The sequence below is a fragment of the Myotis davidii genome, unplaced genomic scaffold (genome assembly GCF_000327345.1).
Source record: "Myotis davidii unplaced genomic scaffold, ASM32734v1 scaffold1252, whole genome shotgun sequence".
Taxonomy (NCBI): domain Eukaryota; kingdom Metazoa; phylum Chordata; class Mammalia; order Chiroptera; family Vespertilionidae; genus Myotis; species Myotis davidii.
Window position 1 is genome coordinate 28828 of NW_006283888.1, and position 14247 is coordinate 43074.

Consider the following 14247-nt stretch of genomic DNA (forward strand, 5'->3'; position numbering starts at 1 on the left):
TATACCATGGAACATCATGCAGCAGTAAAAAAGAAGGATCTCTTACCCTTTGAGACAGCATGGAGGGACCTGGAGATTATTATGCTAAGTGAAATAAACCAGTCAGAGGAAGACAAACATCATATGATCTCACTTATATTTGGAATGTAATGAACAAAATAAACTGACAAACAAAATAAAAACAGAAGCATGGTTACGTGGAACAACTAACAGCTGCAAGAGGGGAGGGAGGGGACGGGACTGGATGAAAGGAGGTGAAGGGATTAGTCCAGAAACATATATACATAACACATAGACACAGAAAACAGTGGGGAAGGGTGTTTGGGATAGGTGGAGGTGGGCAAAAGGAGGGGTGTAATGGAAATAGAGACTTTGCTTTGTGTGATGGGCGCACTATGCAGTGTGCAGATGTTTTGTTGAGTTGTATACTTGAAACTGTTATAGCATTATCATAAGTTAGGAAAATTCCAGGACAAGCAGAATAGGAAAACTAAGGTAGTTAAACCACAGTTTGAGTCGAAGTAGCCCAGCCTAGGCTCTCCTGTTGTTTCTTCTATGCCCATCTTTGTTTCACCGGCCTAAGTATATTTATGCTGTGGTCAATAAATTCTTGCTTGTTTTTCTACCCTGTGTCTCTTCATTGAAATCTTTCCTTCAAGAAGACAAGAACTGAGCGTTAGGTCAGTGCCAAGAGATGAGAATTTAAGAAATTTTATTACATTCTCTCACAGTGGGCTGGGACCAGTATGATCTAGTAGGGAGAGCAGGCTATTTATATCTCCTGTGCAGGTCAGGGCAACACGTGGCACTAGGTGCAGGCTAGAGGCTGGGTGTAGGCGGTTTACTAGAAGCTAGAAGCCTTAGTCATATCTTACAAAACCTGAATGAGAATAATAGGAAAACTGCAGGGAAGGCAAGAGCCCCAAGCAGGGCCAAATGGAAAAGTACTGAGCACAGGAGAAAGGTAGAGAATATGCCTGACACTGAGGTCTCCTCCTATCTCCAGTAGCAAAACCTGTATCGTTTTGCGAACCAATGTCACCCCAATAAATTCAATTAAGTACTAGTAAAAAGGTAAAAAAAAAAGGTAAATGGGACATGGAGATGATTGTATAAGGCATTAGGGTGAAGGTGAGAATATTATTATTTTCCTGAAAGAAATAAGAAGCCATTAGAGGAGTTTGAGCAGAGTGACTAGATATTACTTCTACATTATAAGGATCATTTTAGGTTCAGTTTTTCAAAGAGTGTGTAGGGGCCAGGGCTGAAGCAGGAAGACCTTTAGGAGGTTGCTGCCATAGGCCAGCCAAGATGACTGTGGCTTAGATGGGAATGGTAGCAAAGAGGTGGTAGGGAGTGATCAGATTCCAGATATGCTTTAAAGAGAGTTGACAGGGGCAGTGTGGTGATTGTGGATGGGGGAAGGGAGCGTAGGAGGGTGGAGGAGTGGAGGGGGAAAGGTGGGTAGAGGATGGTATAGGGCAGTGGTCAACAAACTCATTAGTCAACAGAGCCAAATATCAACAGTACAACGATTGAAATTTCTTTTGAGAGCCAAATTTTTTAAACTTAAACTATATAGGTAGGTACATTGTTATTAACTTAATTAGGGTACTCCTAAGGCTTAGGAAGAGCCACACTCAAGGGGACAAAGAGCCACATGTGGCTCATGAGCCGCAGTTTGCCGACCATGGGTCTAGGGGGATAAATGGTGATGGGGAAAAAAAGAGTTGATAGACTAGCTTTCAGAGGTGAGAAGAGAAGAACAATGACTTCAGAGTGTTCTGGCTTGAGCAGCTGGATGATCAAGTTGTGATTCACCAAAATGGGGAGGATTGAAGTGGGGGCAGATCAAAAAATGCTAGGAACTTTGTTTTTGTCTCAAACTTGAGTTGCCGCTTGGGCACCCAGCTTAAGGTGTTGAATACAACCCTTGGGAGTGGCTCTTAAAGGAATCAGATTAGATGTGTCAAGGTTGAAGAAAGTTGCTTCCTACTTAGCCAAGAGGGTGGGCTGATCACTTTATTGCCCAGGGATTGTCCGTAGTTCAGTTACCATGGAATTCTGCGTGTGTTTGGGTCAAGCATGTCAAACTCGCAGCCCATGGGCTACATGTGGCCCACAATGAATATTTTTGCAGCCCAGCCAATGTAACCGTATATAAGAAACGTTTTAATGTAAATTTTGTAACTTAATATTTACAATATCCTGTTATATATAATTATTAATAATTAACTACAATGTTTGCTAATGACTAATTACTATAATCATTTGTGTTGCATTCATTTCTCTTACACGCCTTACACGAAGGCGCACCATTTCTCTCCACTAGTCCTGTTGCAGAAGACTGGAGAAAAAAGCCAAGTCACGCTTAGAGAAAGGGAGTTACATTTTATTATTAAATTCTGTGCAGGCCCAGAGAAAAATGTGCCTTTCAAATTCTGGGCCCCCCCCAACATGGAGGAAACTCTCTTTATTTATACTTTTTTCAGTCCTTTGTCTCCCAAATTTGGAATGAGACTTCTGGGCCTTCTGAGAAAGAAGGCCTGCATGCTGGGATGGGGCCATGAGACCATATCTCAAGGCCTGGCCTGATGTCAGTACCTTCCTATAAAATGTTCTATTATTTTATGTTAACGATTACTCATTTATTTCAGCCCTTTGTATTCAGCATGTCTCTATCGAAATAAACCTACATTTCTATGAAAATTGAAGCTTTTGTTTTTTTGCGGCCCACAAAAACATAAACCTTGTTTATTTGGCCTGTGTTAGCCTTTGAGTTTGGCATGCTTGGTTTGGGTGTTGAGGTAGGGTTGCCTTATTTAGCAGATACAAATATAAGATATCTAGTTAAAATAAAATAATAATATATATATTTTTATTGATTTCAGAGAAGAAGAGAGAGGGAGAGATAGAAATATCAATGATGAGAGAGAATCATCAATTGGCTGCCTCCTGCAAGCTCCACACCGAGGATTGAGCCGGCAACTGGGGCATATGCCCTGACCGGGAATCAACCGTGACCTCCTGGTTCATATGTCAAAGCCCAACCACTGAGCCACACTGGCTGGGACTAGTTAAATTTGACAGGGACATGTCTCAACCCTTACCTTGTATATGTTTGCACATCAAACTCTGAACAGTGCTTGCCATTCAAATGCTACTGTGGACGTAAAAAGGGGTTCTATGGAAAGTAACCTCACAGGGTGATCTGACCATAAATTCCTAACTGGGCTGGTCATGGTGGGTAGTCATGGCCCAGGCATGTAACTGCTTTAGAGAATGGCTTATCTTGGCCTTAAACTAGTCCTGTCCATTGCTTCGGTGCATGGACCTTCAAAGGTTAACACACCTTTGAAATAACCACCCTCAAGAGAGCACATAATCTTAATAACTATCCTGTAATTTAATCCCCACCTTGCTTTCTGCTACCTTCATGCGATCTTCCTTTCTTTCCCTCCTTAGTTTCAAATGCATAAAAGAAACTGCAAAACCTGTTATTTTGCAGAGCATTTGAGATTTTTGCTCCCTGGCATATGTCATCAGTTGGCTCAAATAATTTTAGTATTTGTGCTGCCAAAGCAAGCACTCAAGTAAACTCAAGTAAACTCTTACAAAACTTCTTTACAGATTTGGATGTTTCTTATGTAGACACTGTCCTCAATATAGAATTACCTTGAAGATAACTGGGTTCAAGAGGGAATGATCCAGAATAAATGGGGAGGGTCTGGGACAACCGAGTATGTCCAGAATGGATGCTCTGGGAGCTGCTTTATCGGGCTGATAAGTTTATGGTTATGTCTTGCTAATTTAAAGGAACAGGGCCAAGATGGATAAATTCTTTTCTTGGTTTGGTTCTTAGTAAAACATAAAAAGTGGGAGTGGTAAGAGAGCCAGTCCTGGTTTTGGTCCAGCTCCTCTTATTTGTTTGTACAGGTTTAAGCAGGACTGTCTACTTCAAAGTTAAGAGTTGAGAACACGCGTTTCAGTCTTTTCACTTCATTCATTCACTCATTCAACATATAGATGTTGAAAACTTGCAATTTGCCAGAGAATAGCCTCAGCACATGGTTGGAAAACAAGGAGAACCCAGTTTAGTAGGAGGATTTTTAGGAAATAATTACAATAGGCAGTGATGTGGGCTGAATTGTTTTTCCCTCCAAAATAATTCATATCTTGAAGCCCTAGTTTCTAGTATCTCTGAATATGACTGTATTTGCAGATAGGGCCTTTGCTGGGGCAATTATATTAAAGCAAGGCCATGAATGTGATCCCCAATCTGGACTGATGTCCTTTTAAGAGGATGAAATTTTGCCGAAACCGGTTTGGCTCAGTGGATAGAGCGTCAGCCTGCGGACTGAAGGGTCCCAGGTTCGATTCCGGTCAGGGGCATGTACCTTGGTTGCGGGCACTAGGGGATGTGCAGGAGGCAGCTGATCGATGTTTCTCTCTCATCGATGTTTCTAACTCTCTATCTCTCTCCCTTCATCTCTGTTAAAAATCAATAAAATATATTTAAAAAAAAAAGAAGATGAAATTTTGACACACAGAGAAGCAGGAGGGACTGGAGTACACAGAGGAAAGGCCATATGAGGACACAGTCAGAAGGCTCTTCATCTGCAAACCAAAGGGAGAGATCTCAGGAGAAACAATATAGCAACATCTTGATCTTGGGCTTCTAGCCTCACAACTATGAGAAAATATATTTCAGTTGTTTAAGCCACAATCTGTGGAATTTTTTACGGCAGGCTTAGCAAACTAACATATCTAACAAATATTTTTTATTAAATTTTTATTTTTATAGATGTATATATAATAGTTTTAAAAGTCTAATAGTCCTACAAGCCTTATAAAGAAATCCAGCAGACTCTGCTCTACCCCTTTCCACATTTAACTCTTCTGTTTCTATTGGTATTTGTCTTCATATTTCTAAACAATGTGATAATGAGCTATTTCTTGATTTTTCAATGTTAGATAATATTTATTGTCTTTAGCTCTCCTATATCATCAGTCCCAAATACACACTTCCTTTTTGCTCATCTCCCCTGTATAGTTTAAAACAATTTGTATATGGATGATGGACTAGTATGGACTCTTATAGTGACTATGTCATTATTGTTCATACTTGAGCCATGTAGTGTGTACTTTCTTTTCTCACATAATTTCTTATTTTCCCTGAAATTAGTAATTGTCTTAACTTTTTATTTGTTTAGTTTTCTTTCTACCTATCACTCTTCTTTTTCTCTAATCTCTCCAGTAAAGCTGGATGATTTATCTCAAAATGAGGAAACATCAATTAATCTCTTAGTTCTGTTTTTTTTCCTCTCCATGGAGACTTCCCTCCTGGAATGTACCTTTTTTTTTTCTTTCAAGCTTCCTAGGATTACTTTCCCCACTATTCTAATAATTCTCTTTGCCTTTTTCCTGGGTTTGGTTTCTATTTCTTGGGTTCTTCTTGCTTGCTTTACTTTGTCATTTTGCTGAAGCACACCCTCTAGTGGCTTACAGAAAACGTGTACATAAGCGTTACATTTTTGAGACCTTGAGTGTCTGGAAATGTCTTTATGTAGAATGTTTAGAATCAATTGATCATTTGGTTAGGTGTAAAATTCTGGAAAGAAGTTAATTTCCCTTCTAAATGACATTACTCCATTGCTTCCAATGTTATAAGGAAATCTGGTGCTATTTTTATACCATTCTGCCAAAGTTTGCAAAATATTTTTATCCCCAGTGTTTTGAAATTTCACAATTATGTAAATAATGTAAGACTTAATTTATTCATTGTGCTGGGCACTCAGTGGCCCCTTAATCTGGAAGCTCATTCGATATCCTTGAATCAGCAGTTCTCAACCTGTGGGTCGCGACCCCTTTGGGGGTCGAACGATCTTTCACGGGGATCGCCTAAGGCCATCGGAAAACACATATATAATTACATACTGTTTTTGTGATTAATCACTATGCTTTATGTTCAATTTGTAACAATGAAATTGAGGGTCACCACAACATGAGGAACTATATTAAAGGGTCATGGCATTTAGGAACGTTGAGAACCACTGCCTTGAACTCTGGGAAATTGTCTTCTTTGATAATTCCATATGCCCATTTTCTCTATTCTCTCATTTTGGAATTCCCCTGGCTTTATCCTCTATTTTCTCCTTCCTGTTTTCCATTTCTTTTTAATTTTGAGAGATTTCTCCAACTTTTTCGATTGAAAACTTATTTCTGCTATAATTTTTTAAATTTCTGAGAGCTTCATTTTCTCTTCTGAATGCTCTCTCTCCTGCCTCCCTCTCCCTTTTTATTGGTGCAGTATGCAGATGTAGTGTTCTGAATGCAAAATCTTCTCCAATCTCTGAAGACATTAATGTTTTAATTCTTTCTTCTGTACACCACATCGTTTCTGCTTATCTTTATCAATTTGTTTATTTTGGTTTCATTGGAGACTTTCTTCAAACATCTGGTGACCTTTGGCTGTGTGTTCATATTTACTAGTAACTTCAACTGAAGCTCCTTGTGCAAAAGCAGAGCTCATTGACAGCAGACCCTATAGGATTATCAGTGGTGCATCAGTTGGGGTTTCACACAAAACAAGCGCCACACCCTTTCAGAGAAGCCAAGGAAAAAATAAAAATTGAAAGGGAAGAGACCAATAACGAATAAGTAAGCAATAGGACGAAGGAGCAGAGGACATGAGAGATGACTAAAACCCAGGGAGAGTACCAACATGGAGATAGCCACCTTTCTTCCTGTTCTTGGATTTCCTGCTGCTGATGCCTCTTGTTGGCCAGACCAAACCTGGACCAAACCTAGAATATGAAGAGAGCCCATTGATGGAGTCCAATACAGGTCAACCTCCCAGGGCACTAAGCAGGGTGCGGAAGGTGAAGGTAGATCTGAAGGCATGAAAAACATATTCAGGACAGATATATAACCAGTTTGATAGAGGATCCCAAATCTTAGTAACCCAGCACAGTACCTGGCATATATGATAGAGTATTCAGTAAATATTTGTAGAGTAGATAAATGAGGCAAGTAATGAAAGTAATGATCATATCATCAATGACTTTGAATGCCATAAAAAGAAACTTATGCAAGTTTTCAACTTAAAAATAAAATAGGAAGCTCTTTTGAAAAGAAAATTTTGTGAAGAACCTCAAAATAAAAACTATAACCAGATAAAAATAGATTTTCCCAGTTGAATCTGGGCTATAGGGTCTGGCACCCTGCTCAATTGGCCTCATTATTGTTGGGGAGCACACGAGACTTGGTTGGAAAGTTTGTAAGGAGGACATTCTGAGAAAAGGGAAGTGTGTGGAAGGCCATCTGCCCTGTTTATCAGAATTCTGACTTAGGGGAATGCTGAAGGTGGTGCCCCTAATTATTCCTTAACCTTTCCAAACAAGTCTGTGAATGTACAGTCCCCTAGTGTTTACTGGATTCCTGATGCCTAATCTTTGGGTGCCCTTGCCTTGAGGACAATGCAAACACATGTGTCCTCCCAAGATTACTTACCCTACTGATTGTATCTAAAGATAAAAATGCCAATAAAAACCTAATGAGGCAGGCAATCGAGGCTGCCTGGTTGCTATATCCGGGCCGTCCCTTAGCCTCTCTTTCACAGCAAATGTGTGTCAGAGTTATCCATTCATCTGTCACTCAGGCTCTGCTGGCCAGCCCTGGAGCCCCAGCAATGGTTACGTCAGGCCTCTCCCATTCTTTCTCTGCCCCATGGACTTTTCAAAGGTGCCTCTGATGCAGCTGTGAGAAACCTAGTTTGAAAACCACTGTTGCAAAAATGGGAATGCCTCCTGAAGTAGTTATTATAACAGTTGTACTCTGAATGGTGGTACTTCCTGAGCAGCTATTTTTTAGTGAGCATTTCTCCTGAACCTTCCTCTGTTTCTTCTTCCCCAATGCTGCAGGATCTCAGGGTGGCTCTGTGGCCAGGGCCCTTTTGGAGAGCACAAAAAAGTCTGAGCAAAAATTGCCTCACTCCACAAAATCTCTCTGGTATTTATGAAATATATGTACTTGAAGTATTTCTTTGATTGTGAAGTCAGTGTTCTATAGCACATGTTAACGTCTCAAAACCATGGAGATCTGAGGATGTCTGTGCAATGGAGCCGGTCATTTGTCTATAGATGGCATGTGAAGGGTACCCCACAAATTAAGGTAACTCCAAAGTAAAAAGGAAAGAACAAAATGTAATGAGTTTATTTTTACTTCTGGCAGAGAATTTGGGGAGAAATTAATAATGGGTACATAGAAAAAAACTAAGACAAGCAAATAAACCCACAGTGATGAACACAGGGAAAATAAAAGTTTATAGAAAAAAAATAAATGTAACCATACAATATTACTTGGTTCAACTTCAGCAATGTGGTAGGCACTACTTTTTGATCTAGCCCAACATTATGATATTGGAAATATGAAAAAAAGGGAATTGCATATATGTGTGATGGTGGTGTTGGGCTGTGTGTGTGTGTGTGTGTGTGTGTGTGTGTGTTTGTTAGCACATGTAGGCAGAGATCAGCATAAAATCCTAGTTGAGGTGGAAGAGAGAGAGAAAGAGAGAGAGAGAGCACATTAAAGATGAGGACTCATCTTTCAGAGTAAGAATTTAGTAGATGATATCTTAAACTGAAAAAAATAGAGCATTAGTAGTACAAACCTGTTATTTAGAAATACAGAAACAGCTAAAAGAGATGAAAGTGGTTACTTCTTGAGAGCAGTTATCACATGAGGACTCAGGGAACATCATTGTCATTATAAATTCAATTCCTTGTCTCTCTTCCCCCCCATCCCTTGCCCCTTGACAGTACTATTTGAAGTGATATATGTGTATAAATTGGAAAAATGTTAAGATTACATTTTTTAAGTGTAATTGATGGGATCAGTCTCTTGCAGAAATGGCATAATTCAAAAAATTAAGAGCAGGATTGAGCCATTTCAGGAATGTCTGTGAAATTAATTATACCATTTACAGCTTATCTTTTAGTGATAAACTTTGGAAGAGCCCATATTAGGAACTCTAGGTTCTAATTCTGATACTCACTTACTATGAAACACAGGAGTACAAAGTCACTTCTCTGCTCACTTTCTGCCTCTACTAAACCAGATTAATTATGTCTTCTCTATTTGCTACATGGGGTTTTGTAAGGAAAAAAAGAGAAGGAAACGGTAGAAAGAAAGAAAAAAGAGAGTGAGAGAAAGAGGAGAGAGAGAGAAAGAGAGAAGAGAGAGATGAAGATGTTTTAGAAAATTTGGAACTGAAGTAAAAAAAGAGAATGTGTGTGTGTGTGTGTGTGTATGTGTGTGTGTCTTTATTATGCCCTCAATATCCAATTGGTGTGCAGATATAATTAATTACTAGAAAACATTATTACACTGTATGAATATTGTTTTCTCAAGTATCCTTGAGGCTCATATATAAATAAATGTGACAGTTGATCCGAAGATACTGATAGCCGAGACTCTAGGCCAGTCGTGGGCAAACTATGGCCCGCGGGCCAGATCTGGCCGGGTTGAAATGAATAAAGCTAAAAAAATAAGACCATACCCTTTTATGTAGTAATGTTTACTTTGAATTTATATTAGTTCACACAAATACTCCATCCATGCTTTTGTTCCGGCCCTCCGGTCCAGTTTAAGAACCCATTGTGGCCCTCGAGTCAAAAAGTTTGCCCACCCCTGCTCTAGGCCCTAGAGGAAGGGACCAGATGTTCCTGCCCGTTCTCACCAGGCTGACTCTTAGCTTCTGATGAGGTTCAGTATTGTGTCATGGTGGAGCCTCTGCCCACCAACACTAGTGGCCTCTCAAATGGTAACTTGAATATATTTTGATGCTGAAGAGCTCCCTCTCTGTGGAGGACAGTAAGAAAAGGAAGGGGGGAAGGGAAAGCAGCATCTCCCTTCCTGTCCATATGCAAATACAGCGATCTATATACAGAATTTACTTTGTTCCTTAGGGAAAGCTGGTGGCAGATGTCACCAAGCGCCTGGGTGTGAAGCACGTGGTGTTCAGCGGCCTGGAGAATGTCAAGCGTCTGACCGGAGGGAAGTTGGTAGTTGAGCACTTTGATAGGAAGGGAGAGGTGGAGGAGTATTTCTGGTCCATTGGTGTTCCCATGACCAGCATCCACTTGGCAGCTTACTTTGAAAACTTTCTCACTTTATGGAAGCCCAAGAAAGCCTCTGATGGAGATTACTACACCGTGGGTAAGTGGAATTTGTAGTGAAAGTTGACCAGACACTTGCTGTCCTCCCTTCCTCATCCTTTGTCCCCTCCCTCCCTCTTTTCAGTGGACTTATATCATTTGAGTGCCTACTATGTGCTTACCTGTGGGTGAAGTGCTGAGAGGGATACAATATTGTTTTAAATTTTACATAGAACTGGTTCTGGGACTGGAAACACAAAGGTTTTCACTTCCAGTCTGAACAATCAGATGCTCTTTATACAAACGGTTAGCTATGCGACCTCAAGCCTTAGTTTCCTCAAGTCTAATGTAAAAATTGGACAAAATGACTTTTTCTTTTTGTTAATCTTCACTCCAGGATATTTTTCCATTGAATTTTATAGAGTGGGGAAGGGAGAAGAAGAGACAAACTAGTGACAAAGTCAACCTGGAGCACCTGCCATACAACAGGTGACTTGGGTAATAGCTCAACAAGTAACCGCCTTTCTTCCTGTGCCTTTACAGGGTTACAGAAGCCAGCTCACTGACATTTCCCAGGTCCTGAACTAGGGCATTGTAATCTCTTGGTTAGATTGGCCTGCATGAAGAGGTGATGCCTTAAACTTCTTCTGGTACCCAGTCCCATCTGGGGCTCCAAAGTCTATATAACCCCGTGTTCGGTATTCCTGAGACTCAGGTATCATTCCCCACTATAGGAATAGCTAATATTTACTAACCGCTTAGTAGGGGCCTGGCACTGCACTATTTACCTTCACTTCACAGATGAGGAAACTCACATAATATAGATTAAGTAACTTTCCAAAGCTCACTAGTAAGGCACACCAGGACATGGACCCTGGCAGTCTTACTCCAGAGCCATTCGGTATTCCTGAGACTCAGGTATCGTTCCCCACTATAGGAATAGCTAATATTTACTAACCGCTTAGTAGGGGCCTGGCACTGCACTATTTACCTTCACTTCACAGATGAGGAAACTCACGTAATATAGATTAAGTAACTTTCCAAAGCTCACTAGTAAGGCACACCAGGACATGGACCCTGGCAGTCTTACTCCAGAGCCATAATCTTTACCACTGTCCCATAGCTGCTTTGAATCTCATCTCAAGACCTTCAACTCTCAAACAAAACAAGCCTCAAAGTCAAATGAGACTTAGCAAAGAGTGCCTCAAAAAGCTTAAACTGCTTTACAAATAGAAAATACAATTAGAATTTAATCTGAGCAGGCAATGTGCCCATCAAGAAATTTCGACAGGAAGCTAATTTTGCTACAAAAGATTAAATGTGATATTTAATCTCTGACTGCTAAGCCTGAAGTCACTTTTACACTGGGTTGAAAGTCAGAGACCTTGATTCTTGTCCTAGCCTGTTGTTTCCTAGCTGTGAGGCAGCAGGCAAGTCAATAGACTTAGTTTCTTCATTAAAAAAAAAATCTTTATTATTGAAAGTATTACATATGTCCCCCTTTTTCTCCCATTGACCTCTTCTAGCCCACCCTCTCCCTCAGCCCCAGGCCTCCAACCACCCTGTTGTCTGTGTCCATGGGTTAAGCATATATGCACACAAGGTTTATGGTTGATTACCTTCCAGTCACCCACCCTTCCCCGCCTTCCTTCGGAGATTCCGCACTCTGTTCCATGCTGCTGGATCCACTCCATTCATCAGGTTATTTTGTTAATTAGGTTGCACATATGAGTGAGATCATGTCTAGGGTTCCCTTTTCTCCACATCCTCGCCAGCACTTGTCATTTGTTGATTTGTTGATGCTACCATTCTGACACGTGTGAGGTGATACCTCATCATCGTTTTAATTTACTTCTCTCTGATGATCAGTGATGTTGAGCATTTTTTTTCATATGTATCTTGGCCATCTGTATGTACACTTTGGAGAGATGTCTATTTCGGTTCTTTGCCCATTTTTAAATTGGATTGTTTTGTCTTCCTTTTGTTAAGTTGTATGAGTTCGTTATATATTTTGGATATTAACCCTTTATCATATGTATCATTGCCAAATATGTTCTCCCATACAGTGGTCTCTGTTTTCATTTTGTTGGTGGTTTCTTTTGCTGTGCAGAAGCTTTTTATGTTGATGTAGTCCCATTTGTTTATTTTCTCCTTAGTTTCCTTTGTCCTAGGAGATGGATCCGTAAACATACTGCTGTCGATCTCTCCCTTATAGTTCTCCAGAAGTATTATTATTTTATTTAGGTGCTCCTATATTGGGTGCATATATGTTTACCAGGGTTATATCCTCTTGTTGCATTGACCCCTTTAGTATTATGCAGAGACCTTTATTGTTTCTTGTGATGGCCTTCATTTTGAAGTCTATTTTGTTAGGTATGGGTATTGCTGCCCCAGCTTTTTTTTTCATTTTCATTTGCACGGAAAAATTTTTTCCATTCCTTCACTCTCATCCTGTGTGAGCCTTTTGTTCTGAGGTGGGTCTCTTGTAGACAGCATATATTTGGTTCATGTTTTCATATCCATTCAGAATTTCTTCATTTAAAAAATTAGAGTTCTGAGGCTAGATCATATCCATTTTGGGGTCCAGCCTCCGGATTCTGGGATTCTGGGGACCCATGAGAGGCTGTGTCACACTGTAGGAAGGGGCTTTTGAGTGACACATGAAGGTTTGAGCCCACTTCTGCTGCTTGCTGGCTGAGTAATTTCTGGAAGTACCTGATATTCCTATGTTTCAAGATTTTTTTGAAGATTAAACCAGCCAATATATTGGGCTCATTCATTCTTTCATCCATTCATTAAATATTTGAGGGCTTATTACTATGTTCTATTCTTTTACTGGGGAATTAGTAATAGACAGTTCAAAACAAAGTCTGCCTTCATGGAGCTTTTATTTGGGTGGAGGAGATAGATAAGAAACATAATAGATAAGTAAAGTATATATGTCATAATAGACAAATAAACATAATAGATAAGTAATAGGAGGTAAGTACTGTATAAAAATAGGGCAGGGTAAGTTATATGTGGTGTGCCAGCAGTAAGGAGGTGGCATGTGAACTTAAACAAGAGGATCAGTGGGCCTCTTTGAGAAGGTGATGTCTGAGCACCTTCTGATGGAGCTAGGTGGTAGTCTTTGTGAGTATTCAGGAAAGAACATTTTGAGAAGAGGGAACAGCTAGTGTGGCTGGAAGAGAGCATGTAAGGGAGAATAGTGGAAGGTGAGGCCAGAGTTAACAGAGGTCTGGTCTTGTAAACCATTGACAGAGAGCCATTGGAAGGTATGGACAGACATGATATGAGCTGATATTAGTTTTACAGATTGACTAAGAGACCGTGGAATGGCAAGAGTGGAAACAAGTAGACCAACTTTGCAATAATCCAAGTCAAAGATGATGGTTCAAGGTGGCTTTGACCATGGTGGTAGCAGTGAAGTTGGTGAGAAGTGGTCAGATTCTAGACATACTATGAATAGGATTAAAAAAAGAAAGGATGTGGGGTGTGAGAGAAGTTTCAAGCTGACTAAGATTTTTGACTTGAGAAACTGGAATGATAGACTTGAAATGGGGCAGTCTGTAGGAGGAGCAAGTTGTTGGGGGGCTATAGGAATTCATTTTGATGCACATTGACATGTTTATTAAACAATAAAGTAAGGATGTTGAGTAGGAAGTTGGGCAATAGAGCCTGGAATTCAGCAAAGAAATCTGGATTATAGATATAACTAATTATATTTTGCACAAGGCAGATGTTTAGTAAATGGTGGCTTTTAAAAAATCAATACCTAGGCATTATGGTACGTTCTCAAACTAAACCTTGTAACTAATTGTGCATAGATTGTGGCCATGAGGTGTTGCATTGCTTTCCTACCTTTTGTTTAGTGGTTGATTAATTCAAGTTGGTAAGACTTACTGTCTTACTGAGGATGTGATATAATTACCAATTTTTATCTCTTGTTTTTTTTTTGTTGTTTTGTTTTTACTAGCACTGCCTATGGGGGACATTCCCATGGATGGCATCTCTGTTGCTGATATCGGAGCAGTCGTCTCTAGAATTTTTGATTCTCCAGAAGAGTTCTTAGGCAAGGCTATGGGCCTCA

The 14247-nt window shown here is 40.1% G+C and overlaps 1 protein-coding gene across 1 annotated transcript in view; it reads left to right on the forward strand.

Annotated features, from left to right (window-relative positions):
* The first annotated feature begins 6770 nt into the window (after nucleotides 1-6770).
* LOC102772627 (nmrA-like family domain-containing protein 1) overlaps nucleotides 6771-14247 on the forward strand; it is a 14086-nt gene continuing 6609 nt past the window's right edge. The window contains exons 1-3 of the mRNA XM_015567612.1: nucleotides 6771-6887; nucleotides 9969-10218; nucleotides 14134-14241. Coding sequence (XP_015423098.1) covers nucleotides 6771-6887; nucleotides 9969-10218; nucleotides 14134-14241 — 475 coding nt within the window. The remainder of the gene's footprint in view (nucleotides 6888-9968; nucleotides 10219-14133; nucleotides 14242-14247) is intronic.